This window comes from Saccostrea echinata, unplaced genomic scaffold (assembly GCF_033153115.1).
Source record: "Saccostrea echinata isolate AGI-Se365-2 ecotype Australia unplaced genomic scaffold, CSIRO_AGI_Sech_v1 ptg000002l, whole genome shotgun sequence".
Lineage (NCBI taxonomy): Eukaryota > Metazoa > Mollusca > Bivalvia > Ostreida > Ostreidae > Saccostrea > Saccostrea echinata.
This window is the reverse complement of record NW_026889751.1, coordinates 15,984,622-16,004,317: the sequence shown is the minus strand read 5'-3', so window position 1 is coordinate 16,004,317 and position 19,696 is coordinate 15,984,622. Positions and strand designations below refer to the sequence as shown.

The following is a 19,696-nucleotide window of genomic DNA, read 5'->3' as shown; positions in this document are numbered from 1 at the left end:
AAACTTCATTATATGAGGGGGGATAGTATATATTCAAGTTTGTTCAAATCGTGACTCCCGGGGGTAATTAAGGTGTAGCTACAACAGGGGATCAAAAGTTATACATAGGAATATTTAAGAAGTATCTTTAAAAATCTTTTTTTTTTCAAGAGCAGCAAAGCCATGAATAGTCACATTAGTACAGAAGCATCCTCAGGTAGTGTAGATTCATGTTTGTTCAAATCATGACCCCCGGGGGTAGGACGTGGCCAAAGTGATCAGTTGACCCTTACGCCTCTTGTTTTTAATTAATTACAAATATTCATGCAGGAGACACATTTTTGTCCTCAAATTACCAAGGACAAATTTTGACCAATTTTTTATGGCAAATTATTTCTACATTTCAGACAATTTAATTACCATTTAAATTACAATTTGTATTCATTTGTTTTAAAAGAGCAAGAGGAGTACCCAAAAGTAATGACATAGTTTGGAAAATTTTATGCTTTTAGAAAATAATGTACATGAATAATAAATAAATTTTGCATCACTTCAACCTACACATCTGTTTTCCCAGTGGGTCAATATTCTCGCAGATGCAGTTGGCATCATTTTCTGTTGTTGATCGAGATAATAACGTTTAATAACTGCGCATGCTCGCAATGGTGCTTATCTTTAACAAGATATATATTCGCAATATTACTTTTCGGTCACAGCAACAAGGATACTTCTCCAATAACTACGAGATGTTGATCAGTGTCAAGTTGTTTTTGTTACAACTTTTTACACAAGGTAAGAAAATATCTTTTACCTGTTTCTAAAATTCTCGATTAAATCATACCTAATTATGTATTTTTTTTTAGGCTAAACAGCAGGTCCAGTAAATGACCAATAATTTACATGCATTGGTAAGACGATATCTGTTCGGCAGAGAGGTCAATACTTAATATATATATATATATATATATATATATATATATATATATATATATATATATATATATATATATATATATATATATATTGGTGCAGTTATTTTACAGAAAGTAACTAGCAACAGTTTAAATTTTCTCTCTTTCTCTCTCTCTTCCTCCCTTTTCCTCTTTCCCCCTCTCCCTGTCTCTCTCGCGCTTTCTCTCCCCCCTTTCTTGCCCGTATTCACACTTGTGATTGAACCCGGTTTACCACTAAGAACAGCTAACATTTTATAAATCTATTCCACATCTCAAAGGTGAGCGCAGCTCAGATGTTAAGCTTAGTCTAAACCTCGCCAGGGGTAGATTTAAATTTTGAGTTAATGTTATTCTAAACTTGAGGACTAGATAGATGGGATGAAGAGTGTGAATCTTATTTAACAACTTACAAGGCGACCAAAATCATCCGTTATAGATTAGATGCATTTGTTCTTGATGATGTTTGATAGAGCGCTCGCCCCGTGATCGGGAGGTCGTGAGTTCGAATCTCGGCCGCGACAGACCTAAGTCGATAAAAAATAGGTAGCAACTGTTCCTTCGCCATGCGCTCGGCACTTTGAAGTGAAAGTTGCGGGTCCTTCGGATGAGACCTTAAAAACCGAGGCCCCGTCTCACGGCAGGCGTTGGCACGATAAAGATCCCTCACTGCTCAATGGCCCTGAGTGCCGAGTAAAGGTCAAAATTTGAAGCCCTTCACCGGTATATGGTGACGTCTCTATATGAGGGTGAATTCAAAAAAAATGACCAAATGCATATTTATCAACCCACACTAAAAATACAGGCAATGAAAATAGATTTCTATGTCTCAGCATATGTCTTTAGATAGTGTCTAAATACCTGCCAAATATCTGGTTGATATCTCAATTAACAAAAAAGTTATGCCCAAAAATGATGCTAAAATTGTCAGGAGTGCAACACCTTTTTGTGACATTTTGAAATTTCAATATTTTTTGGAGATCTGTGAAATAAATAATAATGCTTTATGTTGAAAATAAAGACTTTCCTGATAATATTCAAAGTATTGAGCTTTAAATGTGGGCTGTAGTAACTTTTGTTTAATCAAGTTGTTGTCATGGCTGATGTTTAAAAAAATGTCATACCATGTCAGGAGTGCAACAGAAAAAATGTAGTGTTGCCAAAAAAACATCAATTGTAAAATTCTGAAAGAAAATCAAGACAAAAAAGAATTTTCGAAGTGTAAAACAATAACTGATAGACATTTTAAATCTTAAAAATGTTATATAAATCACAAGCAGCATTAATTAGAGTCAAGTATATGTGCATACCCAATAATGTCAGGAGTGCAACATTTGATGTTTTGCTCCCAAGCATGAAAAAACTATTATCTTTATATGATTTTCTGATTTTTATTTTGGAAAAGAAAGACACAAAGAACATTTTTACCAAATAGATTTATCAATTACAGGATCTGTCTGTGCTTCAGATCAATATTTCTATGGTCAGGAGTGCAACACATTTTTTTAAAGATTCAAGTTGTGTGACAAAAACACTTCTATTCATGCTTAGACGTATTCATTAATTAATAATGATCTTTTTGTATAATTTAATACTAAATTATTGACAGTTTTATTATTAAAATCCTTCCTTTTTCAATTTTATCAATTCAGATGTGTTTTTGTCTTTTTTGTGATTTTTTTAATGAATGTTAAAAATAAACACACTAAAACATTGTCATAAAATTCAAGTAATTCCTCCTCAACTTCACTGAAACAACAGAACAAGTTCCTATGTGATTTTCACTTCACAATTCTACTTTAAAGGTCCCAATACTTTTGGTCAAGAGTGCAACAAATATGTTGGAATTATAAATCATCCAATAAGAATAAAAATAAAGAAAAAATGATGAGTAGAATTTTTCTAGTGGGTTACTGTGTTTGTCCTCTAAAGGAAAATATGCTATAAAATATTTATCTTCTAAATATACATTTAAGCTAGTTTTTTGGCATAAATAGAGAATAATTCCAGATAAAATATGAATTTCAAATACTTTCATCCATTTTAATTATGAAGTATTGGACTATAAATATTGCACAATTTCATTACCACTTCATGTTGCCAACACTTTATGAATTTTTGTGTTCTACGATTTTAATTTTAAATTTTACTGCAGTCTGGAGTGCAACAAAACTGCTTTATAATTACCAATGCTTTTTAATTATCTTTACTAAAAAAATGAGTTGAAAAAAATGTTTGATACTATTTGATGTTCAAAACACTATGTCTATCAACAAATTACAGAAATTTTCTTGTCAATTCAGGGAATAGTTTTCATCATTTCACATATAGTTTTAGATACAAATTATGTATATTACACTTTGCAAATAATCATGTGTTAAGGTCTTCAAAATATGAAAAACCTGCCGTAAACGATGAAAAATATCAAAATGACAAATTAATTTACAAAGTAAGAATGGGTTATTGTGTGTTATAATTTTTAAAACAATGTTAAATAAAATACATATCAGATGTCAGGAGTGCAACACAATAATGTAACATAGGGTCACTTCAAAATCTAGTATTTTTTTAAGAGAACTCGTATATAAAAATTCTTTTTTGGCTTAGATTTAAAGAAATGACTTGAACGGACAAAAAAGTGAAATTTGGGGAATTTTATTGCTTCATATTTTTTTCTTATTAAAACTTTTCAAACCAGAATTGAAAAAATAATGTAAAATAACAATCAAAAAGCCAATTTTTTGTCACACATACAAGAGAAGATACTCAATCAAGGTCTAGATTTGATCATTTATACCCCTTTTACCATTTTGAAGCATAAAAAACTATAATTTCTTGTGATTATGTATTTTAGAAAGTCTTTTAAGGTGTAATGATCTTTTCTTTTTTCAAAAGAAATTTTACTAATAAAAATTCTGAAACTTTTTAATCAAATTGTCTATTCTATTGCCACTTCAGGATTTTAAACTAGAATGCATGTGCAATATGATGATATAAGTGAAAAATATGTTAGAAGTAGTTGAATTTTTCCAAAAAAATTCAGTTTGGTGGTCATTTTTTTTGAATTCACCCATGAGTGAAAAATTCTCGAATGGGACGTAAAACAATATACAATCAATCTTGATGATGTTTGGCTTCTCTAAAAACGATATTCTCTTGATAATGGACACACTCAAAAACGATATATAAATGCTCATTGCCGTTCCCAGGTGAAAACTAAAAAAATATTTGGGATTATAAATCTAATGTTGCCGTGCCTCAGATAAGCTTTTGAAACTGCATACTGTTTTGTATGCAATTGCAAAGGCGGATCAATCAGGGTGTTTAAGTCGGGGTGGGTCTTTGTCAAATTCAATTAAGATGATATTATAACAATTATGAACCCATCATACCTGTTCAATAACCCATCATACCTGACCTCATAACACATTTTCTATGATGGAATAAAAGTTTTTCTATAAATTCATTAACCCTTTATTTAATTCTGAATTCCCTGGTGATTGAAATAAAAATGCTTCCTCTCTCGTGCTCTCAAACTCTTTCACACCACTTCTCTTCTCTCTGATACTCTTTCAATCACTCCTCTCTTCCTCTCACTCACCCTTTCTGTCTCTCTCACACTTTCTCCCACTCACCCATCCACTGTCTCTCACTCTCTCCCATCCTCTCTCATCCATCCTCTCACCCTCCCCCTTTCTCTCTCTCTCTCTCTCGCACTCCCCCTTCCTCTCACTCTCTTCCCTTTCCTCTCATTCATCTTCTCCCTTTCCTCTCTCTCTCGCACTCCCCCTTCCTCTCTCTCTCTCTCTCACTCCTTTTCTGTCTCCCCCACTCATCCTATCTCTCTCACCATCCTCTCTCTCACTCTCTCACCCTTTCTAGCTCCCTGTCTCATTCACCCTTCCTCTCTTTCTCACTCACCCACTCTCTCTCACCCATTACCCCCTTATTCACAGTCGCTCTTTCCCTCTTCAACCTCCCCTCTCTCTCTCGCTGGGATTGTAATGGGTCTTGTCTATGGGTGTGTTGGTGTTTAAATTTGTGTTAAAATATTACTCATTTTTTAAATAATATCTTCTCAATATTCGATTTGTAGTAATATATAATTAAAGAGTTGTAGTGTTTTGGGTCGGTGATTAACTATTATCTCCAAAAATTTCAAAAATGGTTGAATATACACAAATTAAATACGTACCACTGATTCTTAAATGTTACATTTAACATTCTTGAACAATAAATTTGAAAAAGAAATGTATCTATATATATTTCAACGAGGTAAATCGTAGAATCGCGCAAGATACGTATATGTAACGTTTAAGACAAGAACAAAGCCATTGAACTACCGACGACACTTGCCGTGAAAAATTCTACCTACGTCCGCTTTTAATTGCTGATAAAAATAAAATATGTTAAAATTTTTATTATAATTGGTAATGAAAAATAAAGACATGAGGTAGGTTAGGATCTTATCCTAAATATGTAGCAAAAACTAACTTTACTGTAGCGGTACTCTAAATGCACTGAATACATGAATCTAAGACTTTTTTGCGACTTTGTCGTTAGTATAATTCTAGATCCTTTTATGCTCCTTATCACAGAGGATATGTTATATTATTTATTGCATGCTTTTACTCTGAACACCAAAGATTCCACTAAAACACTGAGAGCTGTACGGGACATTTTGAATGGGCAGTGTAAATTGATTAATTATTGGACCAATCATTTGCAACGTTTACTAACCTCAAGCCATTGTGATAAAAGCTCAGTTCAGTTCAGTTCTTTATTTTGTTGGACAAACATTTCATAGGCTTTACAATGCATTTATACCATACATACATAATATATAGAAACATACAATTACAAACATATGAATCAACTGTCATATTACTAAATTTTTTTCGCTTCAAATATTCAGATCGTAGTTTGTTAACAAAATATAAAAATTTCCTAAATTACTTATTTCTTTGTTAATTGTTTGTATTACAATATATTGAACATAAAGGTATTTGGTCTTCTGGAATAGTAATGTTTAAGGTCACATAGAAAGTGGGAAAATCATCAAAACATTCTCTATTTATGACAATTTCGAAAACACTATGGACAAATTTATAATTAAATTATGTTTTATAATTAATGCATGTATTTACTGCAGTACATATTGATGCCTTCTAACAAAACTTATATGTATAAAGAATGAGCGGACTTAAAAGTCCTGAAAAAAATGCCGTAAATTGAAAGTTTTACAAAATGTTTATTTCCTCCCAAAATATAAATCACCGATATCTTAAAGGTCATAGGAGACAATTACCTGAACATATTGAGTTACATACGGGAATAAGTTCATATGAGCTGGTAAAATAAGACTGAAATTGTTTTTTGGATTTTTAACGCAACATAGCTACAGCACAGTCGATCAAAATTACTCAGTCGTGAAAATTCACTTTGACTAACGTTGCTTATCTCCCTTAGCATATGACGTCAGTAAGGCCCAATCGCTGTTCAAAGCTATGCAATGTTTACAAACTATCATGTCATTTTGCAGCTTAATTTTAAAGAATATCATAATCATGGCTAAAACCTAGTATAAATATACGATCTTCAAACAAGCAAGTATTTCTTTTTAAAAATTCCATTGCATATTTGCAAGATGTTTGCATGTTTTTATCAATCAAAATGTGATCATTTTCATCGTTTGACACTTTGATGTATTGAGAGAAAAATAAAGCAATCGGAAGAGAGAAAGAAGGGAGAGTGAGAATGAATTCATTTTTCATAACCAGGGCAGTTGTTTTTATGAAATCATTTATTTACAACCTAGTTTTACTTTCACAGAGAGTCCAACACTGTCAGTATGACACTTTTCTTGACAAACGATACGTACCTGCTGCGTTATCGCATGACTTAAAAAAAAACAAGAAAAAAATTTCTTGTGTTACTGTTTTATATAATTAAATCAATTCTTATCATTTGACACTGTCTTAATATTCACTTACTCATGTACAACATCACCACCAATACCCGATCTCTGGCGCCCCCTCCCATCCCCCTTGTTATTTCTTTCTTTTTGTAATTGAAAGTTCTTGAAATAATCGTGTCGTTTTTAAACACACTGCAGATGGGTTAAAAACAACTCTGGCAAGAACTATACGTAAACTTGTATATATGGGAGTTAGTACAAACGACGTTTAAAAAAAAGCAGCTCTAACATGTGGAAATATTTCTATGAAGAATAAGGATTCTACCAAATTCATTATCATAGATCAGTACTTATCATCGTATATACAAACCTGTTTGTCTTTCCAGTGTGTGTTATATTTATGTTTTTTTTTTTTTTTTTTTTTTTTTTTTTTTTTGTAAAGGATATAATTTCAAAAGTTTTATCATCTGTTAAAAAGAACATTAATGTTAAAATTGCAGTCTCGCAAATGATGGATGGATTTTCAAACTGATCACGGACTGTACTGTTTACTAATACATACTGATTATTTCAAAATTCGATATTGTAGAGTTAAACCGTGTCTGCACAAAGTATCGGCATCGTAACAATCTCATTTGCTCTGGGCTCAACATTTCTTCTTTATATATATATATATTTTTTATAGAAGAATACGATCATGTCATAAACTCAGGGATTCTATTGCTATATCGTTTTTACAGCAATATGTGTGTTTCGGATCGGGGAAAACGAAACTTCAAAGACGCTGACATTTTCAGTGGTTCACGCTTATCATGGACTTCAATACCACCGGCTCCGTGTTTATTTTCGGGATTCACATTAGGGATATTTCCCATATAAGTGTCATATTCTTTCTTTAACAGAATATTATAGGCTTAATCAAAATTTTTATTCAGATCAGAAAAGGTCACTTTTAATAAACTATTCTATTTTATGTTGCATTATGCGATTTTTCTTGGAATAAAAAACGACTTAACTTTTTTTAATGACGATGGAATCCTTTTGGAATGTCGTATATATTTGTTTGTTTGTTGTTTAACGTCCCTCTCGAGAATTTTTCACTCATATGGAGACGCACGCCACCACTTGCCGGTGGAGAGCTGCAAATTTTGTCCTATACTCGGCACTTACGGCCATTGAGCAGTGAGGGATCTTTTTCGTGCCAGCACCTACTGCGACGCGGGACCTCGGTTTATACGGTCTCATCCCAAGGACCGGTCTTCACGTCCCACAGGAATGTCGTATATGTGTATTAAACAGGGAAATATTTTTTTTTTTTGTTTCTAAAGGTTTGATGCAGAGTAAGTAATCGAAGTTGTAGCTTAATTTAAGCGTAATTTTATATAGGATATCCATCAGGATCATCCTCCGATAAAAAGCCCCCGTTTTGAGTCGCCGTGCCTTATTAACGACTCGTTCAAACTGACTAAACTACGAAATCAGATAACTCACTGAAAACATAGACACATTTATATTAACAAAAATAACTTAAATTAACTAGATAAAAATATGGTAGAAATACATTAGTCTAATGCTCTGTTTACATCAGTGGGCTCTTGTGACGTCATAAAACCACAAAATCAAGAACGATAAGCGGGTAAGAAAAGTAACAAGTTGAAAAGTTTTCACCTTTATTTTTCAGTAGAACAAAGGCCAAAAAATATTACTACTCGTAATTTAACATTCTTTCACATATAGCTTTGGGCTTAAAAAGTGAAATCCTAATGTTAAGAATCGTTTCCTATGACCTTTAACTGTGCATTCGCAATACACATGAATTAAAAAAGTTATATTTATGGAAATCTGAGGCACGAGACCAGAAGAATCCTTGAATATCACTTGATAATCAGGGTGTCCGTTTCACTAAACTATTTTATGACTAAGATTTGTCTTAAGTCCAAAAAACTACTTTTTTCAAGATTGCACCATAGCTGTTTCACAAAACTCTCATAACTTATAATAATTTTGAGATCTGTATTAATCTTAAGATAACATAAATAACCCCGTTCTCTTCTGCAATGTTTTGTTTTGAACCAAAATATAGACTAACATTATGTTAAATTTAATTAATTATCGTGTTATAAGATTAACATGGCATTAGTCCATAATTTGGTTCAAAAGAAAATATTTAAGATTAAGACAACGGGTATTCAGAGATACGAAAACCCCCTTAGTCTATAGATATTCAGTAAACATCATTAGTTTCGCATCCCAAATCATTTCATTTTTTAATTTATTGGCAGGGCTAAATGATCGTTAAAAACATCCTTTGATCCTCATCGTCTCAAGCCACGGTCCGGAGACCGCATATAGCTCTTTCTCCAGAATGGGAGAGGATCGTACATTTTGACCGTGGTTTGGTTCTCTGCTCATATTATACAGACACGCTAAAACTCATTGTACAGTGAATGAAAGTTTGATATTTTATGAAATAAAAAAAAACTTAATTCAGCGCTTGTTTGCCTATTGTATTAAGAATTTTTTTCCGAGTATATTCTTTTTGCTGTGATTATAATATATAAATTTTCATTTAGCTGCTGGTTGGCTCTCCCATATTTTATTGCTGTAAATGTCGAGCACTGACAAATTCCAGTATTCGAAAAAAATGTACCAAAAAGTAAAGAAAGGTGAACCCCTCCCCCTTGGACAAGCCCCCCCCCTTTTTTAGGTTGCCCCTTTTAATATCGTTGCTAGACCTGAATTTACAGAAAACACATGTTCAAAATAAACTTGTAGAGTTCTTCCATCGTTAATGGCCTTTTATTTCAACAAGTAACCTCGACCCGAATTGTTGTTGTAGTTAGGTCTGATTATTTTATAAGTGAACTCTAATTTCATATTGATATCACTGTACTGATTTTATGTACTGATTTTAAACTAGTGTCTAATTACACTTGTTCCAGTTTCTTGTTTTCATAATTAGTAATTTTTTTTACAGCAGTGTTAGCTGAAAAACTCAATAGTATTTTAAAGCAATTTCGGAAATTTTCTTAAATATGAAATCATTATCTCTTGCATTTTAACTTGAAATCCAAATATACATGGTAAGCTGCAATGAGCAATTGCAATGAATGATTAACAATTAAATAATATACTTTATAATATACTTTAATCTTTTCCGTTTGATTTAATTTCTACAGAAATTATTGCCAGAAACAGGACAGCATTTTCTTTAAAGTTGGTAAACGATCTACTGAAAAATTATGATCCACGCGTTCTTCCTGTAACAACGCCCAAGGAGAATGTCTCCATTGCGGTGAACATTGCTCTTAGACAACTGATGAAGCTGGTACATAGCAGTATTCTATTTTATTCATTACAATAACATTAAAAAATCTGATAAAGTAACTTACATTACTGTTCGTTTCATTCACATTTCTTAAAGACAAGTTGGGTTATGAAGAAATTAAATTAGTAATCAACACGTTTTTTAAAGATGATTCAATTTATAGCATTTATTTAAATATATCCAACAATGACATAACATTAGGTTTCAATTTTTCATAGCTGATCGCTCACTATTTCAATAAATTTTACTTATGTTTTTATTTTATGAATAATTGCTGCTCCTCTAATGACCAAAGTCCAGTGTTACATGCGACTGAATCTTAACTCTCATAAGATTATATTTTTCTAGGATGAAAAAAATCAAGTTATCACACTGAATATTTGGATGCGTTTGGTGAGTGTAAATTGACAATGAGCCGTCTTTTCTTTTGATGGGTAACAATACTCTGAATTTGAAAAATGATATTATTTCCTTGCAGTGGTGGAATGACCCTTTTCTCAGTTGGGATATTAAGGAGTATGGAAATATTACACAGATAATTCTACCATATTCAAATGTCTGGACACCAGATATTACACTGTTTGACAGGTAACCTCATGTACAGATTCAAATTCTAGCACATGTACTTGTTCATTTCACTGCATTTATTATCACAATTTTTTCTGAATATTTTTAAAATTTTCAGAATGTTTTCATTTAACAATTATTTCAAATCAAAATTATATCAGCAGGTCTTAACTATATTTATCGGTGAATTATTCGATTATAGATGAAATCTGAAGAATATTGCACATTTGCAAAGTCATTTCTCCAAGCGGACTTTGGGAAGGAACTTATTAGCTCACCTGAGCCGAGGCTGAAGTGAGCTTTTCTGATCGAAATTTGTCCATTGTCTGTCGTCGTCGTTGTCGTAAACTTTTCACATTTTCATCTTTTTCTCCAGAACCACTGGGTCAATTTCAACTAACTTTGGCACAAAGTATCCCTGGGTAAAGGGGATTCCAGTTTGTTCAAATGAAGGGACACACCCTCTTCCAAGGGGAAATAATTAATAAATAGTGAAAAATAAGTGGGATAATTTAAAATTCTTCTTCTCAAGAACCACTAGGCCAGAAAAGATGAAATTTATATGAAAGCTTTCTGGGATATTGTAGATTCAAGTTTGTTCAAATCGTGACCCCCAGGGATAGGGTGGGGCCACTCTGGGTTTCAAAGTTTTACAAAGGAATGCTTACTAGGGAAAATCTTTGAAATTTTCTTTTAAAGAACAGCAAAGTCATGATTAGTCATATTTATAAGGAAGCATTCTCAGGTAGTGTAGATTCAATTTTGACCAAATCATTGCCCCCCGTGGTAGGGGGCCACTATTGGCAATTATAGTTTTACATTGGAATGCATAGAAAAAAATTTAATTCTTCTCAAGAACAGCAAGGCCATGATTAGTCATATCTAGATGGAAGTATACTTTAGGAGTGTATGTTCAAGTTTGTTCAAATCATAACCCATGGGGTAGGGTGGGGTGGGGCCACTATGGGCAATCAAAGTTTTTCATAGTTATACATAAGAAAAATCTTCAAAATTATTCTTCTCAAGAACGGCGAAGCATTCGTCAGTTATATTTATACTGAAGCATTTTCAGGTAGTGTAGATTCTAATTTTGTTCAAATCATGACCCCTAGGGTAGGATTGGGCCACAATGGTCAATCTAAGTTTTACTTAAGAATATAGGAAAAATCTTTTAAAGTCTTCTTCAGAACAGCAAAACCATGATTAATCATATATGTAAAAACATCTTCAGATTCAAGATTGCTCAAATCATGAAACCTAAGGGTAGGGGAGCTCGGGGTAGGGCGGGGCCACAATATATTATCTGAGTTTTACATAGGGAAAAAATCTGATAAAGAACAGAAGGGCCATAGCTACTCAGGTGAGCGTTGTGGCCCATTAGCCTCTTGTTAATATGATATGAAGCATGTAGCCTGCTTTATCTTAATGTTTAAAATTGGACATAAATAATTCTTGAATTGGTCCCTAATCAGGGTCATAGAGTCTGACATGTTGATGAAACAAGGATATCAACAGTTTTGGTTGAAGTCAACATTTCGCAAAATTCTATGGTCGATATAATGATCTAGTCAGCAAATACAATCTATCATTAAGTCGAATGGTGACTGAAGTTTTTCTTACAATTGTTAGGCCATTATTTACACTGAATTTTCTACGGATTTTTCCGTTTGCCCGATCATGCCAATTAGCACAAGGCGGGTGTGACCGGTCAAGGAATCCTCCATGGTACTTGATCCCACCCCTGATGTTTTTAGAGTTCCGTGTTTGCTCTGCTCCCGATTTGTATTGTTTCAAAGGACCTTTGAGCTCGATTATCGTTCGTTATCTCCATATTTTATGCATAAAGTAAACCTAACTCTTTAAAACCCTGTTATCACTACATACGTGAGCAGTGATAAGATACCCACAAATCAGTAATTTCTTCATTAAAAAGCCAAAAGTTTATATTTGTTTATATGCCCATGCACTCATTTTTATGCAATACAAACTAAAAATATTTTTTATCTTATTCACCAATAGTGTACAAGTTTAATTACTCAAAGGCAGAAAAAAAAGATTATTTTGTAAGGAAACTCTAGGGCCATGTATAACAAAAACGTTTTAATTTTCTAGTTCAAATAGAGAAAGTAATTACATTTTTATATATTATTAACGTCATTGTGATTGGAGCAGAAAAAGTAACATAGTACCAAGCTGAATGTAAATGTAGCGGTTGGTGACAACTGTACACTGCCATGGAATCCCCCACTTGTAATAACATGTGTCTTCGTTATAGTGCCTCAGAGGAAATGATGCCTGGTCATAAGGAGTACAGGCCGATAGTTCACCACAACGGCTCTGTCAACTACTTATTCTCTACTATATTGGACAGTGTTTGTCGGATTAATGTTAGATACTTTCCCATTGACACCCAAGTTTGTCCACTCAAGTTTGCCTCTTGGTCATATTCAGGTGTGGATCTCGACTTTTATCCAAAGACACAATCAGGTAAAGGGAAACAAAATAAAATAGAAGTGAAGTAAAAGTTTTGACAAAATTGTTAGTAAAGGAGATGGGTGAACAAGGCGTGCAGAATGCCTATAGCTCCAGATATATACAAATCATATTCAATTTGTGAATTTAGTATTTAGAGTAAACTTCTCATTATTAAAATTTATGAAATTATAATTTAAAAAAACTTTTCTGGGGAAAATTTTCTAGACAAAAGTTATTCTATTAAATAAAAATAAATGATGTGGTAGTCGTGGGGTTCGAACTCTAGCAATAAAAAGCCTGAGTATCATTTTCCTTTGACACTAGCGCACTAACCATTACGCCACACAGCTCCTGATGAATAATGGCATTTAAATCATGTTTGTGATATGGCCCTTGACTAAAGGGACTTAAGTATTTTTCGGTAAGATGCAAATATTGTGTCATAAAAGTGTATTTTTACGGTATAGTGGGTCTTTGCTCCATTTTTTTTGTTAACAAAAAAAATGTATATTTTTACGCAAACTTTGAGGACAAACTTTAAAATAAATGGAGCGAAGACCCACTCATATCGAAAAATCGTGTTAAAGTATGAGAAAATGGCCCTTTTTGCTCTCTTTAGTGTGTGTATGCTATTTTATAGGCAACTAATTTCTATCTTTGTGATATTTTTTGCAAATTGTGGAGATTTTACATAAAGTATACTTTAATGATAGATGAAATATCAAAGAAAATTTTGTTATATTTGAGATTTAATTTTTCACCTTCATGTTTGTTGCACTATAGGCACTTCGGTCGCCTTGTTCGCCCATCGTCTTTGAATGAATGTTCCTCTATTTGAATGAAAACATTAACATATTTAACATTTTTATGTATGCTACAAGCATATTATACAGGAATACCGGTACAGGTCTTGTAGAGTATGCTTTCCCCCGTAAAATGTTTCCCCTCGGAAAACTGGCTCTAGAGTAGGAGATCCCCCTGGAAAATTAGCTCTAGATCAGGATTTCCCCCACGGAAAAAAAATGACTCTAGAGTAGGATTCCCCTAATCCTATATCAGAGTCAATTGTCCGGGGGGATGTCCTACTATGTTTAATAGTATTAGAGTGCGATTTCCCCAGAGCCAAATTTCCCCCCAATAAAATATTGTGGCTTTTCGTATACATGGGAGAAAGGGGGCGACATTTGTCACAAGTGTCCCTTCTTCAAAACGGCACCCAGTTACATTGAAAATATGAATTATTATGAAAATTGAAAAATTTGAATTTCCCTTTGTCTCCGTAACTGACCATCAAATCTTTTGAAGCATTAAAATTTCCTTTTCATCTCTTCAAACTGGCTTTTAAAAAAAAGGGTATTGTAATCGATTTGACAAATTTTTACTCTATTCATGGAATTTTATTTGAAATGGATTTTTTTTCTCCAATTGTATTTCATAATACATGTATACATAATACTGATATGTGAGTGTATCTCCAAGTTTCTTGGATTTGAATATATTCAAAATAATTGCCGTTGCCACGAAACTAAATATTGATTATTTATTTCTTTAAAAAAAAATGAAATTTTGCAAAATATAACAGAGTATTTGCTCTCTGCTTTCAAATTCAATATTACGCTACAGGGGTCAAGAGGACATACCTATGTTTCGGCTTGCAAAAGCAGTATTTCTTATATAATTAATTTTTTTTAGTCTTGGCTTTTTTTCTTTGAAGAAGCGCACCATTTAAAAACTCACAAAATGGTATGTGGAACTTACCAATAACATAAATTTTAAAATTTTCTCACACATTCTTTGCAAAAAAGGATGGATGCATAAATAAAATATTCAAGGCCTTTAGAGGGCCAAAGATGGCCTGATATACATTTTAAAATTCCTGAACAAACAGGGAAAAAGAAAAAGAGAGAGTTGTTGAGACATTGAGTCTTTGGAATTTTTTTATGTGACTAATTTTACAAATTTTCTATGAGTTCAAATTTTGGGTTCAGACTTAATAATTTAAACTAAATATTTTAAGATTTAATACTACATTTGACAATTTTTTAATCGAAAGCACTCATTTTCCATTAAAAAATCAGTTGACTTTCATATAAACTTTTAGCCAGAATTTTGTGGATATAATTTAAGCATTGATACGGGGGAGGGGGGGGGGTGTCCTACTCTGAGAAAGAACGAGGGGGAAATTTGGCTCTATTGTGATATTTCCCCTCGGGGGGAAATCCTACTCTATAGTACAGATTTCGGAGGGGGGGGGGCTGACTAGGGGGGGGGGGAATCCTACTCTACAACCGGTATCTTTCTTGACTCTTGAAAATTATTTCCTTTCTAAACAGTGGACATGGAATACTACATTACCCATAACGAATGGGAAGTGACATCAGCTCACGTCAAAAGAAATACGGTGTTTTACAAATGCTGCCCGGAGCCTTTCCCGGATGTGACGTTCTACTTAAAGATCCGTCGCAAGCCATTCTTTTACATTGTATCTGTCCTATTCCCCTGTATGCTGACGTCATCTATTGCCACCCTTGGGTTCCTTTTGCCACCAGAATCTGGTGAGAAGATTTCTTTAAATGTGACAGTCCTGTTGTCTTTGGCAGTTTTTCTTCTCATGGTAACCGACCAACTTCCTGCATCCTCTGAACATTTTCCGTATGTAGGTAAGAAACAGAAAATTACAAACATTTAATTTTTTTGAATTCTATGTCAAATAATTCATTTTTGATGTGATCTATTTCTTTGCATTCTGATGAAAAAAATCCATTTTTTTTAAACTCTATTCTAACAATTTCCATTACACAATTTCTTCTCTCCTTTCCTCTCAATGACACCCTTCAAAACAGCCATAAAATCTACAGAACAGATAAACATACAAACATAAAACTTACAGCACAGACAAATAGATAAACGTACAGACAAACAAAAAATGTAAAGGAAAGATAAACATACAGACAAACATAACATTTATAAGACAGATAGACATACAGTCAAAAAAGATAATATATGACAGATAAACATACAGACAAACATAACATTTACAAGACAGATAAACATACAGACAAACATAACATTTATAAGACAGATAGACATACAGTCAAAAAAGATAATATATGACAGATAAACATACAGACAAACATAAAAATACAGGACGGGTAAAAAGACAAACAAAAAAGGTACAGAACAAATAAAATCATAGGCAAACAAAAATGTAAAATCTTCATTTCACCTTGTAGGCAGATTTATAAAATGGAAACACGATTTAATGATTCTATATTAGTTATATTTTGTGAACAAAATTTGATATTTGACTTTTTTTCAGGAATGTACATGGCTTCTCTGATGAGTCTGGTAGCTCTGTCACTTTTAATGACTGTTGTAGTACTAAACGTACACTTCAGAAAAACTTTTGGGAATCGGGTTTCTCCTTGGATGAGGTGGATTTTTATTCACCACCTTGGATGTTTATGTCGAAGTCCAATAAGAAAAACTTTACGTAAGAAATACGGTAACAATAAGTATGGTGACAAAAACAAGGTAGGAATTTGTTTGATATTTTTTTAGATCATTATATTTAATTAGAAGATAACGGATAATACTGTGTTTGTAATTTAAATGTCTCTTTTTAATAGAATGAATATACAGGCAACGAATGTAAAATATTGTGCGATTCTGAAATCTACTTGAAAAACACCACAAGAGAATTGCAAACAGAGGTAGATGTACGACACATAGGAAATCCTGCTGACAGGACAGGTGAAGATCTATCATATGACATTCAACAGAATGTAAATGACATCAATGAATGGCAAGAGGTCGCTATTATTATGGACAGATTGTTTTTAATCATATTTATCGCATTTTCAATTACACCCACCGTTTTGTTTCTCTCTCTGATGACTAGTGGGTAATTCCAAGTTTATTAAACCAATACTCTTTAAAAGTTGTAATTGTAGTCATTGTTATGGACGTTGAGTATAATTTATAAATGTCTGCGTGCATTTCAACACATTCCATCTTTTGAAACATGAACAAAGTTAATATATCCGTATTAAGACTGTTTAAATTTCCTAACTGATATATATTAAGTTTGATTAATTATTTTTCAAAGCTTATCATGAATGTGTAGAACATTCTGAGTAAAAATTTTCGAAGTTTGTGGAAGCGATGAGGACTGACACAAACACACACACACAGATATATATATATATATATATATATATATATATATATATATATATATATATATATATATATATATATATATATATATATATATATATATATATATGTAGATGAAAGGGTGAGTGAAAGATGTTTGTATATTTATTATGAAAATAAATAATATATATATATATATATATATATATATATATATATATATATATATATTAGGGATGTCAATTTTGTCAATAATTCATATTCGAATATTCAACGAAAGTATTCGAATATATTCGAATATTCGATAAAATAAATAAAATCTGTAAATATGCATCATCGTACTCTCATGAAAGGTTTAGCGTAGGTATACTTATATTGGACGTAAAATTGTATGAAAACTTTTGTAGGTGTACAATAAGAAAATCCTTTTGATATTTGTCAATGTTTGAAATAAATAATTGATTTAAATGTAGAAAAATATAATTTTAACAAATGAAACATGTATATATTTAGTAGCTCCAACTGAGGAACCAGTCGTCTTACAAAAGGCAAGAGATAGTCGTAACGGTATACTGTTCAGATTTCAATACGTGTAATAAATTACAGTTATCTGCCTAATAAGAGATATGATTATAATCTTTGATACAATGTAAACAAATATTTCCATAGACAATTTTCCTAGGTAATTAACTAATTTCCCGATAATGAATATTAAATTCAGGATTATGTACAACCCAAGATAATCAAGTAATTTACACATTTATTCTGAAATTAAGCCCTTTACAATATTAATTACAGAATAATTCTATCGGACATTCATTCAATGATCAATTAATTTTATTTTGATAAGTATACACCTCACGCCTTTCAGACATTCTTAGATTCCATTTGTTGTCCTCGATTCTAGATCCGATCGTATCTAACAAATAAAAACTATGAAAATACGATTTGTATTATACATAAAGCATTATTGTACAATTCCTCACTCAAAACAAAATACCTGTAATTTTATTTCAGTAGATTTATAAGATAAGAATGTAGTGAAAGAAATCAGGCAATCGAAATTGATCGCTAGTAAATTAAACAGGGATAATTCCAGCACTGTTCTAATCAAAATTTATTAATCACAGTACTTCTTTTTATGAAATCTGAAAAACACCGAATATTCGAATCTAAAATTCATATTCGAATATCAACTCATCGAATGAATATTTGAATGTTCGAATATTCGTTGCCATCCCTAATATATATATATATATATATATATATATATATATATATATATATATATATATATATATATATATATATATATATATATATATTGACCTTTGCCGAACGCCTGTTGCCATGTATAATCATGAAACATGATGACCAAATGAAAGAGTGCAGATGACTTCAGGATGTTGTTTGTGTGAATCTCAGTTTAGGAACAGTATATTGTATTATTATATAGTCTATTTATAGTCCTTATGTGATGTATACAAACGCTACATAGCACTACATATTCACTGGATTTGATGCCGTTTTCACAGGAGGGTCAGGATGGTAACCTCACAAAAGACAGCATAAAAAATCGCCTTGTAAACAATGGTTGCAACGGACCAGAGCCAACAATGTATCTGTGAGCTTTTTCACAAAAAAAAAAACAAAACAAAACAAAAAAAAAAACAAAAAAAAACGTACGAGTAAGATTAAAATTTGACAGCTCTTTAATTTCTCCGTTCAATAGAGAAATTATTCTTTCTGAAGGATAATTCACTACAGCAAAAGAAACTTTTAAAGGTCAGACGGCACGTTTATTGAATATTTTATAATTCTTCGTGTAAATATTTTTAAAAAAATATTAATAATTATCATCATCTTGTGATTTCTACAACGTTTTCAAAATGTCTTAAAAAAGAAAAACTCCACATATATGACATGAGCATTTGAAGTGATTTCTAATAAGATTATATAGGAAACGCCATCCTCTTGTATCTTGCACAAATGTCTGGTAAGGTACCTCATTTTTTGGAGAGTAAACTTGTTCAAGTAATAATAATTTTATAAAAAATCCTTGAGAAAAATTACATATTATTGAGGAGCGTGTCGTCTGACCATAAACTGCGTTATAACGAGATAGCTATCTCGTTATCAAAGTTATTTTCTCGCTATAACGAGTTAATTATCTCGTTATAACGAGTTCATAACTGTTTATAACGAGATAGTATCCTATTATAATGAGTAAGTTATCTCGTTATAACGATTTTATATCTCTTTATAACGAGTTAATATTTCGTTATAACGAGTTAGTATCTCGTTATAACAAGTTGGTTATCT

General features: G+C 32.1%; 1 protein-coding gene across 1 annotated transcript; it reads left to right on the top strand.

The window, feature by feature from the left end:
• The first annotated feature begins 690 nt into the window (after window positions 1-690).
• LOC133173509 (neuronal acetylcholine receptor subunit alpha-7-like) lies at window positions 691-17,173 on the top strand. Its single transcript, XM_061308494.1, has 8 exons — window positions 691-771; window positions 10,026-10,174; window positions 10,523-10,567; window positions 10,653-10,762; window positions 13,017-13,228; window positions 15,550-15,876; window positions 16,536-16,750; window positions 16,846-17,173. Exons 1-8 carry the CDS (start codon window positions 726-728, stop codon window positions 17,122-17,124), a joined length of 1,383 nt encoding a protein of 460 aa, XP_061164478.1. The 5' UTR covers window positions 691-725; the 3' UTR covers window positions 17,125-17,173.
• The last annotated feature ends 2,523 nt before the right edge of the window (window positions 17,174-19,696 follow it).

Excerpts from the sequence above, each read along its gene's own strand:
- LOC133173509 (XM_061308494.1), top strand. The coding sequence starts at position 726 with ATGTTGATCAGTGTCAAGTTGTTTTTGTTACAACTTTTTACACAAG. Across the intron at positions 10,763-13,016 it reads GATATTACACTGTTTGACAG|TGCCTCAGAGGAAATGATGC; the intron begins GTAACCTCATGT and ends TCTTCGTTATAG. Across the intron at positions 15,877-16,535 it reads TGAACATTTTCCGTATGTAG|GAATGTACATGGCTTCTCTG; the intron begins GTAAGAAACAGA and ends ACTTTTTTTCAG.